General features: G+C 43.6%; 1 protein-coding gene across 1 annotated transcript in view; it reads left to right on the top strand.

Moving 5' to 3' along the window:
• SLC6A11 (solute carrier family 6 member 11) overlaps positions 1 to 23381 on the top strand; it is a 178109-nt gene extending 154728 nt beyond the window's left edge. Inside the window, exons 12-15 of the mRNA XM_038410956.2 lie at positions 12203 to 12305; positions 13103 to 13203; positions 13921 to 14091; positions 19918 to 23381. Of these exons, the coding sequence (XP_038266884.1) occupies positions 12203 to 12305; positions 13103 to 13203; positions 13921 to 14091; positions 19918 to 20070 (528 nt within the window). The 3' untranslated portion in view covers positions 20071 to 23381. The remainder of the gene's footprint in view (positions 1 to 12202; positions 12306 to 13102; positions 13204 to 13920; positions 14092 to 19917) is intronic.
• The last annotated feature ends 264 nt before the right edge of the window (positions 23382 to 23645 follow it).

The following is a 23645-nucleotide window of genomic DNA, read 5'->3' as shown; positions in this document are numbered from 1 at the left end:
GGGATATTATACAGGAGGATCTGGATGACCTTGTAAACTGGAGTAATAGTAATAGGATGAAATTTAATAGTGAGAAGTGTAAGGTTATGCATTTAGGGATTAATAACAAGAATTTTAGTTATAAGTTGGGGACGCATCAATTAGAAGTAATGGAAGAGGAGAAGGACCTTGGAGTATTGGTTGATCATAGGATGACAATGAGCTGCCAATGTGATATGGCTGTGAAAAAAGCTAATGTGGTTTTGGGATGCATCAGGAGAGGCATTTCCAGTAGGGATAAGGAGGTTTTAGTACCATTATACAAGGCACTGGTGAGACCTCACCTAGAATACTGTATGCAGTTCTGGTCTCCCACGTTTAAAAAGTATGAATTCAAACTGGAGCAGGTACAGAGAAGGGCTACTAGGATGATCCGAGGAATGGAAAACTTGTCTTATGAAAGGAGACTTAAGGAGCTTGGCTTGTGTAGCCTAACTAAAAGAAGGTTGAGGGGAGATATGATTGCTCTCTCTAAATATATCAGAGGGATAAATACAGGAGAAGGAGAGGAATTATTTCAGCTCAGCACCAATGTGAACACAAGAACAAATGGATATAAACTGGCCACCAGGAAGTTTAGACTTGAAATTAGACGAAGGTTTCTAACCATCAGAGGGGTGAAGTTTTGGAATAGCCTTCCAAGGGAAGCAGTGGGGGCAAAAGATCTTTCTGGGTTTTAAGATTCTACTCGATAAGTTTATGGAGGAGATGGGATAATGGGATTTTGGTAAGTAATTGATCTTTAAATATTCAGGGTAAATAGGCCAAATCCCCTGAGATGACATATTAGATGGATGAGATCTGAGTTACTACAGAAAATTCTTTCCTGGGTATCTGGCTGGTGAATCTTGCCCATATGCTCAGGGTTTAGCTGATCGCCATATTTGGGGTCGGGAAGGAATTTTCCTCCAGGGCAGATTGGAGAGGCCCTGAAGGTTTTTTGCCTTCCTCTGTAGCATGGGTGACTTGAGGGAGGCTTCTCTGCTCCTTGAAGTCTTTAAACCATGATTTGAGGACTTCAATAGCTCAGACATAGGTGAGGTTTTTTGTAGGAGAGGGTGGGTGAGATTCTGTGGCCTGCGCTGTGCAGGAGGTCGGACTAGATGATCAGAATGGTCCCTTCTGACCTTAGTATCTATGAATCTATGACATCTATAAACATATGGGTTTTTTTCAACAAAAAGGCACTTCCCTGTTTCTTCAAGGGGCAGATCAGAGACTGGGGCAGTAGCAAAATTTTTAGTTGAAGAAGTAGCAGAATATTTATGACTGTGAGGCTGGGTAGCCCCCGAGATCGAAGGTTGTGCTACTGTTTCTGAGATGGTTAATCCAAGTCTTTGGTGCCATGACCAAAAAAGAAAAACAGAACGGGGAGAACTACTTGAGTTTTTACCATTTTCCCCTTCGAACAGAGTTTCCTGCCAAAGTTTTCAAGCCTTCCAAATGAAAATAAAAAATCCTCATCAGACAGTTGGATGCTCAGAACTATCTGGGAGAGTCTTCTCAGAAATTTCCAAATTTCTCATCTTCCTCCATTCTGTCACCCCTTCTTCTTTGGGACCAGCAAGCAGGCAAGGACTGACCATGTGCAAGCCCATTTCTGCATAGGGTCCAGTCCTTACTGATAAAGAGATTTCATCGTTCTACAGGGAAGCTGGTCACAATATTCCTGCACTTCTCAATATTGTGGACCAGTTAGCAATTCCAGACAATGCTCTTTGTAGTTTCTCCTGTGCCTTGCTTTCTTACGAGTCTGCTGGTATCTCTGATGGCCAGTCTGTGACAGGAAAGTAACAGAGGACTTGTTGATAGCCCACTCATATGAGATATTATCTGCATATACTGATCAAACCTTCCAACTGCTTGACTCCCTTGTCTTCATCTGTTTACAGAAAGGAAATCCTTAGTACTCTCTCAGGATCTGGCCCACCGTTGGGCATTCTGCCAGACATTCCTGGTTCTAGTCCAGTTGCCCCAAAAAAGATTTCACAATGTGTATTTCTTCTGGGAGCACCAAGTATTTGTCCGCCAGGGACTCTAATACTTTGTATGATAGTGACTGGTTGTGGAAACTATTCCATAGTGGTGATGCACCTCTATACTCTACATATTATCTTGATTTATTAGTGGATTTTCCAGAATCAGTGCACCTCCGAGGGAGCTCAGAAAGACCCCATTCAATTCTAATCAAATGGTTATCTGAGGAAGCTCATCACTAAAACTTACTAGAGTTGTAAGTAGTTAAGAAGGTGATTCTCTCTCTATCCTTTAAGATTCCTTCTGGATTTGGCTGCCAGTGGCGTGAAAAACAATGATTGGACCTCCATGGCATACTGGCAGCTCCATGCTACAAGAAGAAAGTACAAATTAAAACTCCTAAATTAATCAAGTGAAATTCACTTGCTTCTGGAGTGGGAAGTTTTGTGGATTATTCATGGTTTATGTTGGAGGTTTACAGTAGTACCCACTGCCTCTGGGGTGCTTTCTAAGCCCTGCTCAAGGACAGACTCTGCTGCAAAGAACTCACAACATAGGGCATTTAAGATGCTACATTCTCAAGCAGTTAGAAGAAATGTAGTGGCCCAGGCACCCATAGTCTCTCGAATGCCTAATGCTGTCAGTTCAGCATCACTGAATCTCCTAGTCATTGAGAAATGCCTATGCCAGGATCCTCTCAAACTGCCGACCTACAGTATCTGAGACTTTTGGCAAGGAACCTGAGGGGTTTTGCCTTGTAGAGGATGAATAATCAGCAGAACTTGTGGACTTATTGCTCAAATCTAGAAACTATCCACAAATCTGGGCATTTCAGAGGATTCTGAGAACGTGGTCCTAATGGTGTTCTTAAAAGATCAGGAAACCCATTTTGTCTGAGAACTAGGGATGTGTTGGAGTTTCTCTTAACTGAACTTTTGAGTGGGTCTTGAATTCAAGCTTCCTGAAGGTCCAACTCTGTGTTAGAGACCTTATAGAATATTCTTTCAATATCTAGTCCTTCTTTACAGCATTTTCACATTTCCCAATTCTTTAAAGCTGTGTCTCTGCAGAGATATGGTCAGAAGAGTAGTAGAATGATTTGATGCTTCAGGTAATCTCTGATACTGCTTATTTAAATATACAGAGGAGTCTTCCCCATACTTTCTATAAATATGTTTTCCTTTAGTAAGTACTGTGACACTGGCAGACCAGGTCCCAGCTGATGCCAAGGCCTGAGGACTAACGTGAACACTGGCCAATATATAGCTGAAAATTATTCTGGCTCACCTATGTGTTAGCACTGTTTAAAACAGATGTTAAGTTTATAAGAATGTGTTTAGTGTTTAGATTTTATGAAATGTTTGTAGGATGCTACATATATTGATCTCACTCATAACATCAGTACCATGTGTTATAAGGTTATATTAAGGGTAGGTCTATTCTTAAACTGGTGCAGGTGTGCTGCTGTAGCACTTCAGTGAAGATGCTACTAGGTTGAGAGGAGAGCTTCTCCCACCAGCATAGTATATCTACCTCTGTGAGAGGCAGTAGCTGTTTTCATGGGGAAAACCCTCCCGTCGACGTAGCACTGTCTACACTGGGGATTAGGTCACTATAACTGCGTCACTCAGAGATGTAGATTTTTCACATCTGTGAGCAATGTAGTTCTACCGGTGGAAGTTTGTAGACCTGGCCTTAGTGTTTGCCTTGTAAACCTCTGTAACGGTAATTCGCCAAACAGGAAAGAAGCATTAACTCATGTAAAACACTGAAGGTATTAGGCCCTTCCCACAATAAGGCTCACTGAAACCAAATGAGCTATTGTGAAACATCAAAGAACAAAGATTTTGTTGATTGCCCCCCATAGACCCCAACACCGATGAAGAGGAGATGTGCATATGGACTCATTCCATCAGCTTGCGCTCTAGGGGAAGGGAATAAAAGTCCCCAACAAGGAGAAACTGTAGCTCTATGCTGCTTGACTTTGGGAGGGCAAGATTTCTAAGCATAAGCAAGGGATCCCCAGCAGCTGAGCCTGGGTTAGTCCTAAAGGACATATGGAGCTTGCATATTACAGCAGCTTCTATCACCTTTCGAAACCTAAGATGGCAATTCATAAAATTGATTTTTAATTTTTGTTTTTGTGAAAGTGAAACTCTCTTCCCCACCCGCACCCCCATCCTGAAAAATCATTTTCAATGGACAGAAACTTTATGATTGATTCAAAGCAATTTTCTTTTTGAGTTTTTTGTTTCAGTTTGGTCATTTTTGGGTGTCTTTCCTGGGTGTGTGTATTTAATTGGAAAAATTTCAAAATGGAATGCTGTTTCATGAAACTGGCCAAAATGAAATGTTTCTACTAGGGCTGTCGATTAATCGTAGTTAAATCACATGATTAACTCAAAAAAATTAATCACAATTAATCTATTTTAATTGCACTGTTAAACAATAGAATGCCTATTAAAATGTATTAAATATTTTGGATGTTTTTCTACATTTTCAAATATATTGATTTCAGTGACAACACAGAATACAAAGTGTACAGTGCTCACTTTGTATTATTATTTTATTACAAATATTTGCCCTATAAAAATGATAAAACAAAAGAAATAGTATTTTTCAATTCACCTCATTCAAGTACTGAAAGTGCAACTTACAAATGTAGATTTTTTTGTTATATAACTGCACTCAAAAACAAAACAATGTAAAACTTTACAACCTACAAATCCACTCAGTTCTACTTCTTGTTCAGCCAATCACTAAGACAAACAAGTTTGTTTACATTTACGAGAGATAATGCTGCTTGCTTCTTATTTACAGTGTCACCTGAAAGTGAAAACAGACATTCGCATGGCACTTTTGTAACAGTCATTGCAAGGTATTTATATGGCAAATATGCTAAACATTCGTATGCCCATTCATGCTTCTGCCATTATTCCAGAAGACATGCTTCCATGCTGATGACACTCACAAAAAAAATAATGTGTTAATTATATTTGTAACTGAACTCCTTGGAGGAGAATAGTATGTCTCCTGCTCTGTTTTACCCGCATTCTGCCATATATGTCATGTTATAGCAGTCTTGGATGATGACCCAGCATATATTGTTCATTTTAAGAACACTTTCTCTGCAGATTTGACAAAACACAACGAAGGTACCAATGTGAAATATCTAAAGATAGCTTCAGCACTCGACCCAAGGTTTAAGAATCTGAAGTGCCTTCCAAAATCTGAGTGCGACAAGGTGTGGAGCATGCTTTCAGAAGTCTTAGGCCTTGTCTACACTATGAAATTAGGTCGAATTTATAGAAATCGGTTTTGTAGAAAGCGTTTTTATACAGTCGATTGTGTGTGTCCCCACACAAATGCTCTAAGTGCATGTAGTCGGCGGAGTGTGTCCACAGTACTGAGGCAACCGTCGACTTCCGGAGCGTTGCACTGTGGGTAGCTATCCCACCGTTCCCGCAGTCTCCGCCACCCATTTGAATTCTGGGTAGAAATCCCAGTGCCTGATGGGGCTAAAGCATTGTCGCTGGTGGTTCTAGGTACATATCGTCAGGCTCCCCTTCCCTCCCTCCCTCCCTCTGTGAAAGCAAGGGCAGACAATTGTTTTGTGCCTTTTTTCTTGAGTTACCTGTGCAGACACCATACGACAGCAAGCATGGAGCCCGCTCAGCTAACCATCACCATCTGTCTCCTGGGTGCTGGCAGACATAATACTGCATTCCTACACAGCAACATTTTATTGCCTTTTGGCAGCAGACAGTGCAGTATGACTGTAGCCGTCATCGATGTAGTCCAGGGTGCTCTTTTAACCGACGTCGATGAGGTCAGGGGCGCCTGGGCAAACATGTCAGCCCAGTCATTTCCCTTTTAAGTTTTGTCTCATGGCGATTCAGTCCTACTGGCAGTGCACTGTCTTTTAATCTGCAGCCAGCAGAAGATGATGGCCAGCAGTCATACTGGACCGTCTTCTGCCGAGCACCCAGGAGATGATGATGGCTAGCGGTCGTACTGCACAGTCTGCTGCCAGCAAGATGTATAAAGATAGATGAAGTGGATCAAAACAAGAAATAGACCAGATTTGTTTTGTATTTATTTTCTCCACCCTCCCTCTGTGAAATCAATGGCCTGCTAAACCCAGTTTTGAGTTCTATCCTTGAGGTTTTGAGTTCTATCCTTGAGGGGGCCATTCTGATTCTCGCAAAGCCATCCCCTTCGTTGATTTTAATTCTCTGTAAGCCAACCCTGTAAGCCATGTTGTCAGTCACCCCTCCCTCTGACAGAGCAACGGCAAACAATCGTTTCGCGCCCTTTTCCTGGGATTGCCCAAGCAGGAGCAGACGCCATAGCACAGCAAGCATGGAGCCTGTTCAGCTCACCACAGCAGTTATGACCATTGTAAACACCTCGCGCATTAATGTGTATGCAGAACCAGCACCTGCAAAACCAGGCAAGGAGGCGACGGCAGCACGGTGATGAGGACTGAACACACTTTTCTCTAAAACCGCGTTCCCCCGCAATTTGGAGATCATGGTGTTAATGGGGCAGGCTCATGCCGTGGAATGCCGATTCTGGGCTCGGGAAACAAGCACAGAATGGTGGGACCGCATAGGGTTGCAGGTCTGGAATGATTCCCAGTGGCTCCGAATTTCACATGCGTAAGGGCATTTTCATGGAACTTTGTGACTTGCTTTCCCCTGCCCTGAAGTGCAAGAATATCAAGATGAGAGCAGCCCTCACAGTTGAGAAGCGAGTGGTAATAACCCTGTGGAAGCTTGCAATGCCAGACAGCTGTTGGTCAGTCGGTAATCAATTTGGAGTGGGCAAATCTACTGTGAGGGCTGCTGTGATGCAAGTAGCCAACGCAATCAAAGATCTGCTGGTATCAAGGGTAGTGAGCCTGGGAAATGTGCAGGTCATAGTGGATGGCTTTGCTGCAATGGGATTCCCTAACTGTGGTGGGGCCATAGACGGAACGCATATCCCTATCTTGGGACCGGACCACCAGGGCAGCCAGTACACAAACCGCAAGGGGTACTTTTCAATGGTGCTGCAAGCACTGGTGGATCACAAGGGACATTTCACCAACATCAATGTGGGATGGCCGGAAAAGATTCATGACGCTCGCATCTTCAGGAACTCTGGTCTGTTTAAACAGCTGCAGGAAGGGATTTACTTCCCAGACCAGAAAATAACTGTTGGGGATATTGAAATGCCTATAGTTATCCTTGGGGACCCAGCCTACCCCTTAATGCCATGGCTCATGAAGCCATACACAGGCACCCTGGACAGTAGTCAGGAGCTGTTCAACTATAGGCTGAGCAAGTGCAGAATGGTGGTAGAATGTGCATTTGGACATTTAAAGGGTCGCTGGCACAGTTTACTGATTCGCTCAGACCTCAGTGAAACCAATATTCCTATTGTTATTGCTGCTTGTTGTGTGCTCTGTGAGAGTAAGGGGGAGACGTTTATGGTGGGGTGGGAGGTTGATGCAAATCGCCTGGCTGCTGAATACGCGCAGCCAGACACCAGGGCAGTTAGAAGAACACAGCAGGAAGCGGTGTGCATCAGAGAAGCTTTGAAAACCAGTTTCATGACTGGCCAGAGTACTGTGTGACACTTCTGTTTGTTTCTCCTTGATGAAAACCCGCCCCCTTGGTTTACTCTAATTCCCTGTAAGCCACCCGCCCTCCCGCTTTCGATCACAGCTTGCTTGCAAAGGAAATAAAGTCACTATCATTTAAAAAACATGTATTCTTTCTTAATTGATTATAAAAGTAGGGAGATAACTCACAAGGTAGCCCGGGTGGGGTGTGGGAGGAGGGTTGGAGGGAAGGAAAAGGCCACTTTAAAACTTGTTGAATGCCAGCCTTCTGTTGCTTGGGCTGTCCACTGGGGTGGAGTAGCTGGGTGCCCGGAGCCTCCCACCCCATGTTCTTGGGCGTCTGGGTGAGGAGGCTATGGAACTTGGGGAGGAGGGAGGGCGGTTAAGCAGGGGCTGCCGCGGCAGTCAGTGATCCTGCTGCCATTCATGAACCTCCACCAGACGTCAGAGCATGTCCGTTTGATCCCGCAGTATCCTCAGCGTTTCCTCATGCCTCCTCTGATCTTCCTGCCGCCACCTCTCCTCATGTTCATCGGCCACTGTCCTGTACTCTGCTATTGTGTCCCTCCACACAGCTCTGTCAGTGTTGGACGACTGCATGAGCTCAGAGAACATTTCATCACACGTATGGTTTTTTCACCACCTTATCAGAGATAGCCTCTGGGACGGAGGAGGGAGGCTTGAAATATTTGCAGCTGCTGGAGGAAAAAAAGGGAGTGAAGTATTTAAAAAGATACATTTTACAGAACAATGGCTATACTCTTTCACGATGAACAACACTATTCACATTAGCAAATGTGATTTTGGTACAAGGTCGCATTTTGCATCTTATATTGAGTGCCTGCGGCTTTGGTGTTGCAGATCACACACACAGTGCCGGGCAACAGAATTCGGCTTGCAGGTGACCATGGTAAGCCATAGTCTTTCAGCTTCTGCAACTTTCATAACAGCAGCCCCCTCTTTTCCCATACCAAGCAAAGCCCATTGAGTTGGCCATTTATTGCTGCAGTTTTCCTGTTAACGTGCAGCAGCAAAAACCAAACTAACCCCCTCCCCCCATCCAATTCTCTGGAATGATCACTTTTGCCCTCCCCCAACCGCCTGGCTGGTATCAGGGAAGATCCCTGCTAGCCAAACGCGAACAGCTCAGCTCCAATGGTCCCCCCCCCACACCGCGTGGCTAACTGCAGGGAGGATTTCTTTTCAGCCACAGGCAAACAGCCCAGTAGGAACGGCCACCTCTGAATGTCCCCTTAATCAAATTCCCCTATTTCAACCAGGTTACCATGAATAATATCACTCTCCTGAGGATAACACAGAGACAAAGAACAGATGTTGCTTGAATGCCAGCAAACACCGGGGCCATACGCTGCCAGGCTTTGTCATGCAATGATACCAGATTACTTGCTACTAGCATGGCGTGGTAAAGTGTCCTACCATGGAGGATGGAATAAGGCTGCTCTCCCCAGAAACCTTCTGCAAAGGCTTTTAGAGTACCTCCAGGAGAGCTTCATGGAGATGTCCCTGGAGGATTTCTGCTCCATCCCCAGACACGTTAACAGGCTTTTCCAGTAGCAGTACTGGCCATGAATGCATCCCAAGTCCTCAGGGATACTTAATCATTAAAAAACACTTGCTTTTATAACATGTAATATATTTTAAAAGGTACACTCACCAGAGGTCCCTTCTCTGGCTTCGTTGGTTTGGGAGGATATTTCAGTCAGGGTGATAAAAAGATCCTGGTTGTCGGGGAGAACGGTGTGCTGTGTGCTCTCCCCAAGCTCATCCTCCTCCTCATCTTCCCCATCTGCAAAATCCTCAACCATGGCGGAGAGTATCCCATCGTCAGAGTCCACGGACAGGGGTGGGCTAGCGGTGGCGGCCCCCCCTAGAATTGCATGTAGCTCTGCATAGAAGCAGCATGTCTGGGGCTCTGTCCCGGAGCATCCGTTTGATTCTTTGGTTTTCTGGTACGCTTGTCTGAGCTCCTTAAGTTTCATGCGGCACTGTGTTGTGTCCCTGATGTAGCCTCTGTCCCTCATGGCCTCGGAGATTTTTTTGAAATGTTTTGGCATTTTGTCTTATGGAACGTAACTCTGATAGCATGGATTCCTCTCCCCATACAGCAAACAGATCCAGTACCTCCCATTCAGTCCATGCTGGAGCTCTTTTTCAATTCTGGGACTGCATGGTCACCTGTGCTGATGAGCTCGTCTGGTCAAACAGGAAATGAGATCCAAAAGTTCTCAGGGCTTTTCCTGTACACTTGGCCAGTGCATCCAAGTTCAGAGTGCTGTCCAGAGCGGTCACAATGGTGCACTGTGGGATAGCTCCCGGAGGCCAATACCTTCGAATTGCGTCTACACTAACCCTAATTCAAAACGGCTATGTCGATTTCAGCACTAATCCCCACGTTGGGGAGGAGTACAGAAATTGGTTTTAAGAGCCCTTTATGTCGAAAAAATGGCTTCATTGTGTGGGTGCAGGGTTAATTCGGAATTAACGCTGCTAAATCCGACATAAACTCGTAGTGTAGACCAGGTCATAAAAGAGCAATACTCCAATATGGAAACTACAGAACCTGAACCACCAAAAAGGAAAATCAACCTTCTGTTGGTTGCATCTGACTCAGATGATGAAAGTGAACATCTGTCAGTCTGCACTGCTCTGGATCATTATTGAGCAGAACCCATCATCAGCATGGATGCATTTCCTCTAGAATGGTGGCTGAAGCCATATGGGGCATATGTATCTTTACCCATCTGACGTAAATATCTTGCAACACTGGCTACAACAGTGCCATGTGAACACCTATTCCCACTTTCAGGTGACATTGTTAACAAGAAGCGGGCAGCATTACCGCCTGCAAATGAAAACAAACGTATTTGTCTGAGTGACTGACTGAACAAGAAGTAGGACTGAGTGGACTTGTAGGCTCTAAATTTTTACTTTGTTTTATTTTTGAATGCATATTTTTGTACATAATTATACATTTGTAAGTTCAACTTTCATGATAAAGATTGTACTACAGTATTTGTATGAGGTGAATTGAAAAATACAATTTCTTTTGTTTTTTATAGCACAAATATGTGTCATCAAAAATAAATATAAAGTGAGCATTGTACACGGTGTTTTGTGTTGTAATTGAAATCAATATATTTGAAAATGTGGAAAACATCCAAAAACATTTAAATAAATGGTATTTTATTGTTTAAACAGTGCGATTAATCATGATTAATTTTTTAAATCACTTAATAGCCCTAATTTCCACTTCGTTGAATTCAACCCGAATTCACAAATAGTTTTGCAGCCTCAAAAATGTATTTTTCAGCAAAAATATTTGCCAAAAAATATTCTCCCAGCAATAGTAGAGAGAGGAGGTTACAAAAAACAAAAGAGCCTTTGTTCTGGGAGGATGAGAAGGAATAGCTTAGTTGTAAGGGATCATGGAGCACAAGGTGACCACTTCAGAGAAGGAAAAATTACAGGTAGGCTAGTGAATTTTACTTCTTTGTGCCATGTTAGCTTGGCACAGTTGTACTGCATACTTCAGGTAATCAGGGAGGACCATTTAAAAGGATGTTATGCATGGATTGTATGCAGTGCTTAATTTGTAATGAAAGAGGTGCTGGGGCTCAAGCAATTCTTCTACATTTATAACTGATGCAGCAAACCCAGAGGTGTCGGGGCTATGAAGTGTCAAGCATAGAGGTGCCAGGGTTTGGCTCTGGCACAAATTAAGCCTTGCTTGCATGCCACCAAAGCCCAGAAAAAGCTGACTTCTATTGGCTTGTGCTTTGTAGATGATGAAGATTTTGCTGAACTAGGACGCTGTTTGCCTGTCACGCTCTATTTCTGGAATGTTCATATTATTTAGGGAGCTCTATTTTAAAACCATTAGAAAAGCAGCTTTTCATCTGAAAGGGAAAGAAATTAAACAAAAGCCTACCAGTAAATTACCATTAATTAATTGATCGTTGTTACATGATAAAGACTTAGATGAGCAAAGCATCTAAAAGATCTTGAACTAAATGCAAACCTTGTGTAAGTGGGTGCACCTGATTATGAGACCATGTTCCATAGGAGTTACTGTTCTGTGAGCTTTCTCAGGATTTAGCTAATGCTTTTTACATAGTAGTGTAACAGACATTTGAAGAAATCTGCACATTTTTGTGCAGGACTTGGGAGATCATAAGCATTTTCAGTCATTTGAATGTTGGTGCTGTAACAGTGAAGTTGAAAATAGGATTGAATGCGAAGAACATTTCAGAAAAGGATGAAATGTCATGCTCTGTTATTCTAAGTTCAGCTAGAACACGACATTAATTCAGATGGGCCTTGTTCCCGTCTCCCTTCCGCTCCCAAGACATTTACTATCTTAATGCAAATGTGCAGTATTTAACAGGCTAAGGGAGTAGGAAAAAAGAGCCTTCACAATAACAAATCACTGACAAATTATCATCCCTCATTACTGAACGAGAATGACTGTGCAATTAAAATAATATTTGTGCTTTGAAATATTCCCAACAGACCTCCACAGTCTATTTTGGTTTCCCTTTTCTGTCTTTTGTGTTTAAGGGTGGAATGTACGTTTTCCAGCTGTTTGACTCCTATGCAGCCAGTGGAATGTGCCTTCTTTTTGTGGCTATATTTGAATGCATCTGCATAGGCTGGGTTTATGGTGAGTTACTGAAGACTGCTACATTATTGTGTGTTTATGGAAGTCATACACTTATGACCTTAGTTTTAGGACCAGATTTAAAGTGACATATGGCCCTTGTCACACCATGACAGGGGCCTCCATGGCTCTGCCCTTGTATCATGGCTCCACCTCCCATTAGGAGTGGCAGTGGAAGGAGGGGACCTCTCCCGTCCAAAGAGGCAGGAGCAGGGGCAGGGCTTTCTTTCCCTCTGGGGTTCCAGGAGTGGAAGCGGGGGTCCCCCTCACTCCCTGGCCAGAGAGGCAGAAGTGTCAATAGCAGGGTCCCAGCTCTTGTTTCTGGCTGTCTGCAGACTCAGGCAACCATGGTTGCCTTGGTTACACAGAAGCCACCTTCTTAAGCTTCTCTTTGCAGTGACAAGGGCTAGAAATGTACTTTTGTAAAATGAAAGCTGAGGTTCTGATGTCACACGTCCCCAGGACCAGGGGCCTAAGGCATGAGGCTGCAGCCTCTATGTCTTAAATGGGCCCTGCTCAGATTGATACTGACCAGAAGCCATTAGGATTTGGCAGCTGGTTGGTCCTTATTTCCCACTGGGCAGATGCATATCCCCGGCCCTGCCTTTCCTTTCCAGCCTTGGTGTCCTAGTATTCAGGGAGCACATTGAGCGTGATGTATGTCCATCCCGGGAAGGGCCTCATCACAGACATGTCCCTTCTAACTCTTCTCATTTCCAGGCTAAATAATCCTAGTCTTTGCAATTGCTCACAGAAACATTCTATATTCAGTTTTGGTTTGATTTTTTTTTTTTGGGCAGGCAGCAATCGCTTTTATGATAACATTGAAGATATGATTGGGTACAGACCATTGTCATTAATTAAATGGTGTTGGATGGTCCTAACTCCTGGTATTTGTGCTGTAAGTATTAATCTGAATAAATTTGGTTGGGAATACGTAGGTTTTCTGCAGATTATTTTTCCATATGTTTGAGGCTAATGAATTACAAAAATAGAAAAGTAATCATCATGGCATTTGGCATATATTTTAATTGAAGAAGCTTACAGTAGATTTGGTAAGAATCAATGTTAACTTAATTTTCCCTGTGCACATAATTCTAATGCTTCCTGTAACAGGAAAAAGCAAACTCCTCATTTGGACATCTGAGATTTGTGCATACAAATATGAGCTTTTTCACATGCAAAAGATTTCACATGCAAAACTGTGGGTGCAAATGTAGAGACTGGCTCAAGACCAATAATGTAGCCCCTATTTTCTAATAGTGATAGATTTGAAACCATCTTGCTCATTTCTCCTAACACACCTAGATTACCAGACCCAAAACTTAATCTTTGCTCTGCAGTTATGCTTTGCCATCAAAGTGCAAGTTTTATTGTCAAGTGAAAGTTAAATAGGATTTAAACTTGAAAGGTGGCTCGCTTCTATGGAAGGAACTGAGATGTAAATTATTTGAGATGGACATAAAAAAAGGATATTGGTGTCTGTCTCTCTCTGACTTCAAAGCTTACACTACTTCAGATTACCGGAGGACAGTAGACTGCCTGTGCAGTAATTTTATTTTTTTCCCTAGACAGTGTGGCTTTAAACATAGTTAATATATTTCTCACCTTATTTCAGGGAATCTTCATCTTTTTCTTGGTGAAATATAAGCCTTTGAAATACAACAACGTGTATACGTACCCAGACTGGGGTTATGGGATAGGCTGGATGATGGCCCTCTCATCCATGGTTTGTATTCCTTTGTGGATCTGCATTAAGTTGTGGAAGACAGAGGGAACCACTCTAGAGGTGAGACATATTTTTGGAATGACATTTATTGATGCAGAAGTGAGTAAAGGAGCATGAACCCTTCTCTTCTGATGACTAACCACAGCTCAGACAAAAAAGGAGCATTCTTCTTCGTCCACAGATCCATCACAATGGTATGTCCACCTGTTCGCAGGCTGGGGGCAGAAATATATTTGGTGGTCACTGGCTCCAGGGTTATGCCCATCCCCTGAAGTTCCCTCCAGTTTTCTCTCCCTCCACAGCAGCTGGTGGCTTACTGAGCCCTTCCTGCTGCAGAGCTTATCTAAAGGAAATCCCAAACTTTATTTCATGTTTTTATACTAATAAATCAGCTCAGTAATGTGTCTATCTAATTCCCAGCTGTGTCTGAGGCTGCATTTGGTTTTAGGGAGATGATCCTGTCAGCTCCGCCTCCCCCTCTGAGTATTTGCAGTATATTGCAGTATTTGTGCCCTTGCGGGCTTTAGAGACAGAGTGATGCTGAAAAAAGCCAGTGACAAAAGGAACAGTGTGTGTTTCCTGCTCCCTATTGTATTGTGTCTCTACTAGGGCAGCTTGGCTGGCTCTGTGGGCAGAGAGCAGTTCCCTCACAGCCCAGTCCAGCTGAGGACCCCTTGGCCTCAGCCTGGGGATAATCCTCGGCGCTCAGTTCCCTGCTCACCCGCACGGAGGGCAGCACAGCAGATTCATGCAGAATAAAGCAGGCCCTATACTTGTGCTGATTCCTCAGGGTGTTCACACCCTTCCAAGTCCTCCAAAGGGAAGTTTTCCTCTGTAGAGGAGGAAGACCAATAATGCACATCGGCATTAGAGAATCAGACTGTAATATACATTCAAAGAAAGAACAAAAGAAGATCAGACGCTTTCAGAGAAGAGTGCTCTGTGTATTGTAAATGGCACTTCAGAAGTGTGCTCCTGCCTGAGACAAAGCTGAATGCAGTGGTGAGCTGGAGCCAGTTCCCACCGGTTCACTGGAACCGGTTCTTAAATTTAGAAGCCCTTTTAGAACCGGTTGTTCCGTGAGGGACAACGGGTTCTAAAAGGGCTTCTAAATTTAACAACCGGCCAAAAGTGGAGCCTTAGGCGCCGACTGAGCACCCAAGGGGAAAATTTGGTGGGTGCAGAGCATCCACCGGCAGCTCCCCGCTCTGCCCCACTCCACCCGCGGCCCCCGCTCACCTCCGCTCCGCCTCCTTCCCTGAACACACCACCCTGCCCTGCTTCTCCGCGCCCCCCAAGCTTCCCCGCCCCAGCTCACCTCCGCCCCCCTCGGCCTGAGTGGGAAGCTGCCACCTGCTTCTCAGCCCTCCCGGGCTTCCCGCTGAACAGCTGATTCGCAGGAAACCGGGGCAGGGGTCACGGAGAAGCAGAGCGGGGTGGGGTGTTCAGGGGAGGAGGCGGAGGTGGAGCAGAGGTGAGCTGGGATCGGGTGGTGGGTGCTCTGCACCCACCAAATTTTCCCCGTGGGTGCTCCAGCCCTGGAGCACCCAGGGAGTCGGCGCCTAAGGCACCACTTTTGATGTGATCAGTGGGGGGAGTGGCTGCTCCCCCTGCTCCCACGCCCAGCTATGCTCCCCCACCCCTACGAGCCAGAGGGACCTGCCGGATGCTTCCTGGGAGCTGCCCCAGGTAAGCATCACCAGGACTCCCCACCTCACCCCCCGGCAGGTCCCTCTGGCTCTTAGGGTGGGGTGGGCACCCACTACGGTGGCCCACGAGACCCTCCTGCCCGGTTCTAGGGGTAGTCAGGGGACAGGGGAGGGGGTAGATTGGGCAGGGATCCTGGGGGGGCATCAAGGAACGCGGGGGGTTGGATGGGGCAGGAGTCCCGGGGGGGGTGGGGATGGGCAATGATCCCCTTGTGGGGTGAGGAGGGAACCACTTGTTAAGATTTTGGCAGCTCATCACTGGCTATATGTCCCTCCATGCCCCCTAAGAGGGTAGACTAATGGAATAGGCATTTCCTGCCACATCTGAAAGACTGGGAAAGTTTAAGGCTGTCATCCCCAGCTGCTGCTGCAGTCACCATTGTTGGGCTATAATGCCCAGCTGCTACTCTGGATAACCAGGCCCTAATGTCGAGATTATTGTTCCCAGCCTGTGTTGTAGGTTGCCTCCACCTCTACTTCTCCCTCCCCAGCATGTCGCTATAGACTGATGAGAGGGATAGCAACCTGGAGGTGGAAGAACCAGGAGGCAGTAAGGGGATTCTTTCTACCCTGGCCACCATTTTGTAAGCCCCGATGATTCCTTAGTGTGTGCCAGTCAAAATTTACTATCACAGATTGATGTGGTTAGTTTTCCTGGTAATCATGGACTTGGTGGTTCTAACTAGGGGAGATTGTTATCTGAAAGAGTGGCCTCACGATATAGTAGTTCACAGGGAGTCAAGTCTAGTCCCCTTCTTTCGGCATGAAAACTCTCTGGGGGCATCAGACCAAGAATGAGAAATAAACAACAAATATGAATGGTCTTTGGACACTCTAAGTTTCCCAAGCAGTGCTAACATGGGCAGCCAGTACTACAAGCATGATCCCTTGCAACCTAAAAACTGTATGCTTTAGGGCTTCTCCCTTGAAAGGTGGGGGAAGTGGATTCAAGTCAGTTTCATTCACATGTGTGGGGCTTTGTTCCTTGGGATCAGACTCACAGCTATTTTACTGATACAATGAGAAACTTTATAGAGATCTGAGGCTATTCAGAATAATCAGAAAAGTCAACTTACACTCCTGACTCTTGCCTGAGACTACAGAAAGGAATATACAGGTTGTATGGCAAGTTGAAGCAGTCCATGAACTACTTCTTTGCAAGTGGTAGCTAGAACAAGCACAGGGTCAGCAGCGACCTTCTGTTGCCTTAGTCTGTCAGGGTCAGCATGTCTCTGAACCGGCTGTGTTGAGTTAGCCAGGCATCAATTGGGAGTCTCTCTCAGTCTGAGAGCAAAAGGGTTACTTATACCTTTGATCAAATACGGACCTGGTCCATAGAGCTTATCCTACGGAGCTGCGCAAGAATTTCAGGAACCACTTTGCCCCAGTCCCAGTTTCAGCAACCCATGGACAGGAGACACCATGAATGAAATCATCTATCGTCTACTTCAGAACAGAACATTGCAACCCATTCCTGATCCTATATCTAGCCTCAGAGAATCAGAGACAAGCAGAAAATGACCTGATCTAAAACATCTAAATAACTTCCTCATGGAGGTTAGTCTTCAAAGAATTTCCATTTACCATCATTGGACTGAATTGGAGAATTCTGTTCTCATACATAAGCATGCTTCAGAATTTCAGGGTTCATATGATACCTATACTGTAAATCTGAGTTTCACCTTGCCATCTGACTCCATCTCATCTGTTGGCAAAGATCCAGCTCCAGCTGTATATTCTCCCATCCCACAAATGGAGAATGCAGACAATCAGATTTTTACTTTTTTTAAGGGATCTTCCCAATTCAGTTTTGGGAACGGGTACTAGGAAGAGGGAGCAAAGCATCCACCAGCTAGAAGGCAATGATTAACTGAGGTCTGAAATCACGGCTCCGTCCAGGGGTAACAGGCCTATTCTGGTCATGACAGTCAACACGTTTGAGAGGATTTTCATAATAACTGGGAAGACCATAATCAGCTCTACCCCAGAGAGAAATTTTCCTGTTTGCGGGGAGTAGTTTCTTATCTCTGTGTGCACTGCCCATCAAGGGGAAGATTAACACCAAGACTTATATGGCAGAAGTCAGTTTAACAGAGTGACTGCTACACCCAGAAACATCTCACTCTTTGTAAGTCAGTTTGGTGGGCTGGTGTTTGACCTCTCTGCATCTGGAACAGCAAATTAAGTGTCCTGTGGCCTCTCTGTGTCAGGACACAAGATGTGAGGTGACATTTGCAAAGCTGGGCAAAGTCCCTGCTATATGTCTTCACACCTTTTCCATGACTGCCCAGGAGAATCCAAAAGATGGGAGCGAGTGGCAGTGATACTTACAAAGAGTTATACTGGCTGCGGAGGCTATGACTTTCAGGCCTGATTAACCTAGCATTGGATCGTTGGATGTTTCTGTCTAGCAGAGAAGGTGTACTTTTGCAAAACCCAATGCTCTTTCCTGGACCAGACAGCTTTACAACGTACACTTGGATAACGGGATTATTGCTGTTGTGCACCCCAAAGAGAAGGCAACAAATAGAACCGATTCTAATGGCTGGTGCAAAGTCCATAGTTTACTACCATGTTAAATCAATGAAATGGAGCCTTGAGTTCCCCTAGGAGGGCTTTATTGTGGGTCTATAAGAGTGTCCAAGCAAAAGAGTCAAGTCTCTGTTGAATAATGTTCTCAGTATGTTCAAGAAAAGGTAGCTCTGTACCAATCCCACATTAAATGCTTCCTTACAGCATCAGCCTTATTCTAACAAGATCATAGAGCACTATCATGGAACCCCATTCTACTCCTTACAGCACTATCCAGATTTTACCGAGCAGAAGGTGGTGTTATACTTCCTATCCATTAGAGTAGACTCCCGATGGCTACTTTTTTTAATTTGAAGTTGGGAGTTGTCTCTAACAAGACTGTCCCAGCATTGTTCTTTAATTCAGACAGCTAGTCTTCGTAGCTATCGTAGCATTCATTTCCTAAGTGAATTCAAGAAATATTCTTTCTTTGGTTAAGCATAAAAATCCAGTCATTAAGAGCACTGACAATCTCAAGGCAAAGAAGTCATGTCTTCTGTACTGAAATCTATTAGATGGTCATCGTTTCACTGAATTCTGTGTATTGGTCATCCAATCTTAGCCAATATCATTTCGTTATTTCCTTTTTTTTTGGAGGCAGAAGTCTTCCTCATAGCTTAGTGCTCAGGGGAAGATGGAGGAGAGTTATATACAATCATTCTCGTCTCAGATGTCCATATTTATAGAATAATCCTGCTTCCCTTCCTGGTGCCATATTTAATGAAATCGCATTGTAATGGATCTGGGAATCTTAGCATGCAAAATGTATCCATGCCAACCTGAAAAATGTCCTTTCTTTGAGTAATAAAATCCACTGATCTGGCCCACCCTGAAACAAATGGATCATTCAGAATAGAGATGGAATTTGACATATCATTAGGTGCGACTTATCATGCTTTGCATTAGGAGAAATTGTTGTGCTTTTCCTCAAAGTATATTTAGCATTATCAGTAATTCAGTAAAGCAGATTGGAATGATCTTGGCTATGGAAACTCTCACCTGGAGGCAATCTAGGAGGCAGGGCATTCCTTTGCTGCCAAGGAGTGACGGGTCTGACTCTGTCCCAAAGCTGCAAGCAGGCTGAAGTACCATTGTAACCGATCTGTGGACCTTATTTCTTAAAGAAAGGATATTTTTAGGTAAACACAGATACATTTTGCAACTGTAGCTTCTGTTCAATATTCAGACCCCCTATGAAAAGCTCTTGCAGATCTGATCTAATACTCTTCTCACTGCATCTTGCTGGACTGCATCAAATTCACCTGCATAAGTGGAGCCTTCGTCTTTGTGCTCACCCTCTGCAGAGGAATGAATATTGCCCTGCATCTATTGTGAAACTAAGCTTTTGATCAAGCACGTGAGGGTTTGCTTTCATCTTCGAGCCTTTGGATTGGAATGCTGTGGAAGTGGGTGGTGTGATGTGTAGCTTGTTACACCGATTAAGTGGTTCACACAGGGTTCCAGTGGAATGAAATGGGTCTGCAGAGAAGAGAGATTCTATAGACATTCCTGCTATGAGGAGATGATGATGATTCTGGCTGCATATGTGTGTGTTTCTATCTAAGAGAGAGAGAGATAATGTCTTCCATTTTCTCCAATGTTTCAGAAATTCAGGAAGCTGGTCGTACCTTGCCCAGATCTGAAGATGAGAGGGAAGCTTGGAGCAGGGGCATACGCTGCTACAGTAAACGATTGTGATGCCAAACTGAAAGGCGATGGCAACATTTCAGCCATCACAGAAAAGGAGACACATTTCTGAAAGAACTCTCTTTTTGTGTGTGTTATTTTTTGTATAAATAAATAAATAAATAAATAAATAAATAAATAAATACATGCTTCACTTAATTATAGAGGCTGCTTGTTTTGCACAAAATGTATTAACCAGTTAATTTTAAAATGACCATTGTACACTTGTTTTAAATGATTTTTAATTATTATTATTATTATAAGTAATGATTATATAAAAGAAAAAACTAGCATAGTACTGTATGTTAGTGATGACTTGTAATTTGGTGATTTCAGTAAATGTTTTATAGACGTTAGAAGGACCTGTATAATGTGCTGTAAAACTTTTCTACTTGGATTTTTTGGAAAGCATGGTATTGTATAAATATATCTGTTCTAATCTGTAAGCATTTCAGACCATTTCAGCTACTAATGTATGTCTATAAAGGGGGTCACAATGTCCTTTTGTTTATACTGGAGGGAGTTTTGGGGGACTAGTAACTCAGCTGCATCATCTTTCTATCTGAATGTGGGATTGACCCAAAGCCCACTGAAGTCAATGGGAGTCTTTCCCATTATCTTCAAGGGGACTTGGATCATGCAGTTTGTGAATGAAACTCTGCAACTGAACCCTGCAGTCCTGTTGTCCAAGTCAGGACTGCAGGCTCTGGCCTTGTACTTAGCAAAGCATTACTTGCATGATGAGTACACTTTCTGGAGCCGAAAGGAAATATCACCTCATCGGTGTCTTCCCCCTTGCCTGAACTTCTCACCACAGCCAGGTATAGAAATGTGGTGGAATGAGTCCTCCTTTGAATGACTATTTTCCTGGAGACATCTAAAGGCTATTTTTTAAAGAGCTCTGAATTGTGTTGTTGTGAAGTGAGAGGTGTCTGATCTCACCTATGCTGCTTCCTGGAACATCTGAAGCTATTCCATGTTGTCTCTGGCTAGCTAAAATTCCCTACATTTTGTTGTACTTCTCCCATTCCCTGAAATGTGTTTGTCTTTGCTTGCAAAACAGAAAGGGAGTCCCTAGGACAGTTTCCTTAGCTGGACAGGATCTGAGGAGAAATGAAACTCATTTCATAGAGATTTCCCCCTTCAAATGAAATCCAGAAAGAAATTATGACAATATAGAGCACTTATATGGCTCTTTTAATCTTCAAAGCACTTTTGAAACAGTACTGAATACAACTGGAGCAGTTGGCTCCTTACCTGCACAACAGCCCTGTGAGGTAAGTTATATAGGACATATTTTCTGAGATGAAGAAATTGAGACAGGGGATGTGACTTGCCCAAAACTACAAAGGGAGTAGGAACTGCATTTTGAAATGATGATTGGGCCACTGGGGTTTCCAATTAACAGTCCCGAGATCAAACCACTAGACAATCTTGTGCTCTCTCCCTCTGTCAATATTACAAACACCACTACTATACAATTTCTTTTCCCTCTCCCCTCAGCCTGACAGGATACATCTGACTCAGTGGCTGGGTGGGAAATTGGTGAGTTTACTGTCTCACATAGGCGTGACTCACCTAATGTGCAAGCAACAGCATAACAGAATATTAGAACAATGTCACAGCACCTCCTGCTCAGAAGGGTTGAAATTCACCCATGCTCGGAAGCCCAGCACAGGGAACTATTAGGGAAAGCTTAACTGGGACAAGTGGTACAGAGGCTTCATGTGAGCTCACTGCACAAGGGTGGATTCACTCATAGTTTCTAGTACATCTTAACATTACATAGAGATGTATAATATAGATTTGACATTTATTGTGATTTTAAGATAATTTGTATAGCTCCTGTAAGATATTCAATAGAATCATATATCCTCAAATCAGATTATGTAATCTATATACTTTAATGGCCTTTTATTCAGGGGCAGGGGGACTGGGAATTGAAGAGAAAACTGTTCTTGTATCGGCCTAAAACTGTAGTCCAAAATTTTTTGTGGGACTGGTGACTTTGGATGCCTTAATTTTTGGGTGCTCAATAGAGACATCTAGGGGCCTAACTTTCAGAGAGTGCTGAGCATGTATCTTGTGAAAATCAGGTTCCTTTAAGGAGCTCCAGCTGGGCAAACAAAAATTGAGGTGGCCAAAATCACTAGTTACTTTTGAAACCCTTGGCTGTGATATTTACTGAAGAGAAATGTCATCAAAATTAAAATTGAAGCTAGAGCTAGTTGTAGAAAATATTGAGATGCGTGTCCATCCTACTGCTTGATGTTGGAAATATGTACACCCCAGAGTTCAGAAATTAGTGCCTCTTTGCAGTACTCGCAGGTCATGAGAAACACAGTCTGTCCAGCATCCTTCTCTGATCCTCATTCTTGTTTCCCCACTGAAGAGGCCAGACAACTAGCTCATCAAAAACACCTTTCAATCTGTGGGCCACCTTGCCTAGGAAGGCATTCTGTATCTAGTGTCTCCAAATGATCCTGTCTAGTCTTTACTCATTTCCTAATGAGTGGTGAAGGGTGTAGAAACCCAAGTCCACTGCTTTGCTAGGGCCTGACTCTGCAAACCCTTAATTGTGTAAAGAGTCCTTACTCTCATGAGACCCAATAACTTCAATGGAACTACTCATGGAAGTCAAGATTACTTATGTGAGTTTGCAAGAGTAACTGTTGAAATGTGCCAGTTTGTAAAATAGCCACTACACCAACTGTCCATCCCATAGAAACGAGATGATAATTCCAGGTAATTTAGGGTAGCCATTTAAATCAAAGCACATTTCACGGCTGTTGACTAAGTGAGCCATGCATTTTAGCTTGTTAATCCACTTTGGACTGTCATACTCATCCAAATATCTCTACAGGTACTGTGGAACCTTCCTACTCTGCTGCTATGAACCATTTCACCAATAGCTTTATACACATACATATGGTTCGGCATGGTCTAAAGCATTATACAGTGTTACTAATGTGATGTGCTTGTAAATGTGTGCTTGTAATACCTGACCCATTTAACAATTTACTGATTTGTTTTTTAAGATGTGTGGGGTGGGGTTTTTTTGTTTCGTTTGTTTTTTTGGAGGGGTGAGGGGCAAATTTCCTACTAGTATTTGTGAACTTTTTTTTTAAACAAAATATGAAGGAAAAAAAGGAATTATGTCATAGGGATGACTTTTTTTTTAATATGCAATAGAAACAATATTGCCCTTTTCTGAGTATTTGCTGTATTATGGAGGAAAAAACAAAACAAAACCCAGAAACCGAACAACCACCAAGGTTTATGTATTGTTTTACGCACACAAAAAAATCTATTTGGTATTCGAATGGCACAAAGTTTTGTCTCCTTATTCATTTTTTAAAATTAAAGGAAACGGGCAAAACTGTATCTGGTGTCCTTAGTTTCTATCAATGTCTCTCACTAGGTATTTATATGGCCCTCATAATCACAGTCACTGATGTATTTTATCCTCACAACACCCCGTCAGGTATGTGTTTTTACAGATGAGACACATGATTGGTTGACTGACTTGCCCAAACTCACCCAGAAAGTCTGTGGGTGAGTCCAGGTCTCCTTAGTCCCAGTCTTGTGCCCCATCCACTCGATCATCCTTTCTACTCCAAATATAACTGCCTCTATCCTGAGAATTTT

The sequence above is a fragment of the Dermochelys coriacea genome, chromosome 7 (assembly GCF_009764565.3).
Source record: "Dermochelys coriacea isolate rDerCor1 chromosome 7, rDerCor1.pri.v4, whole genome shotgun sequence".
NCBI lineage: Eukaryota > Metazoa > Chordata > Testudines > Dermochelyidae > Dermochelys > Dermochelys coriacea.
Note: the sequence above shows the minus strand (reverse complement) of the source record. Positions and strands in the feature narration are given on the sequence as shown.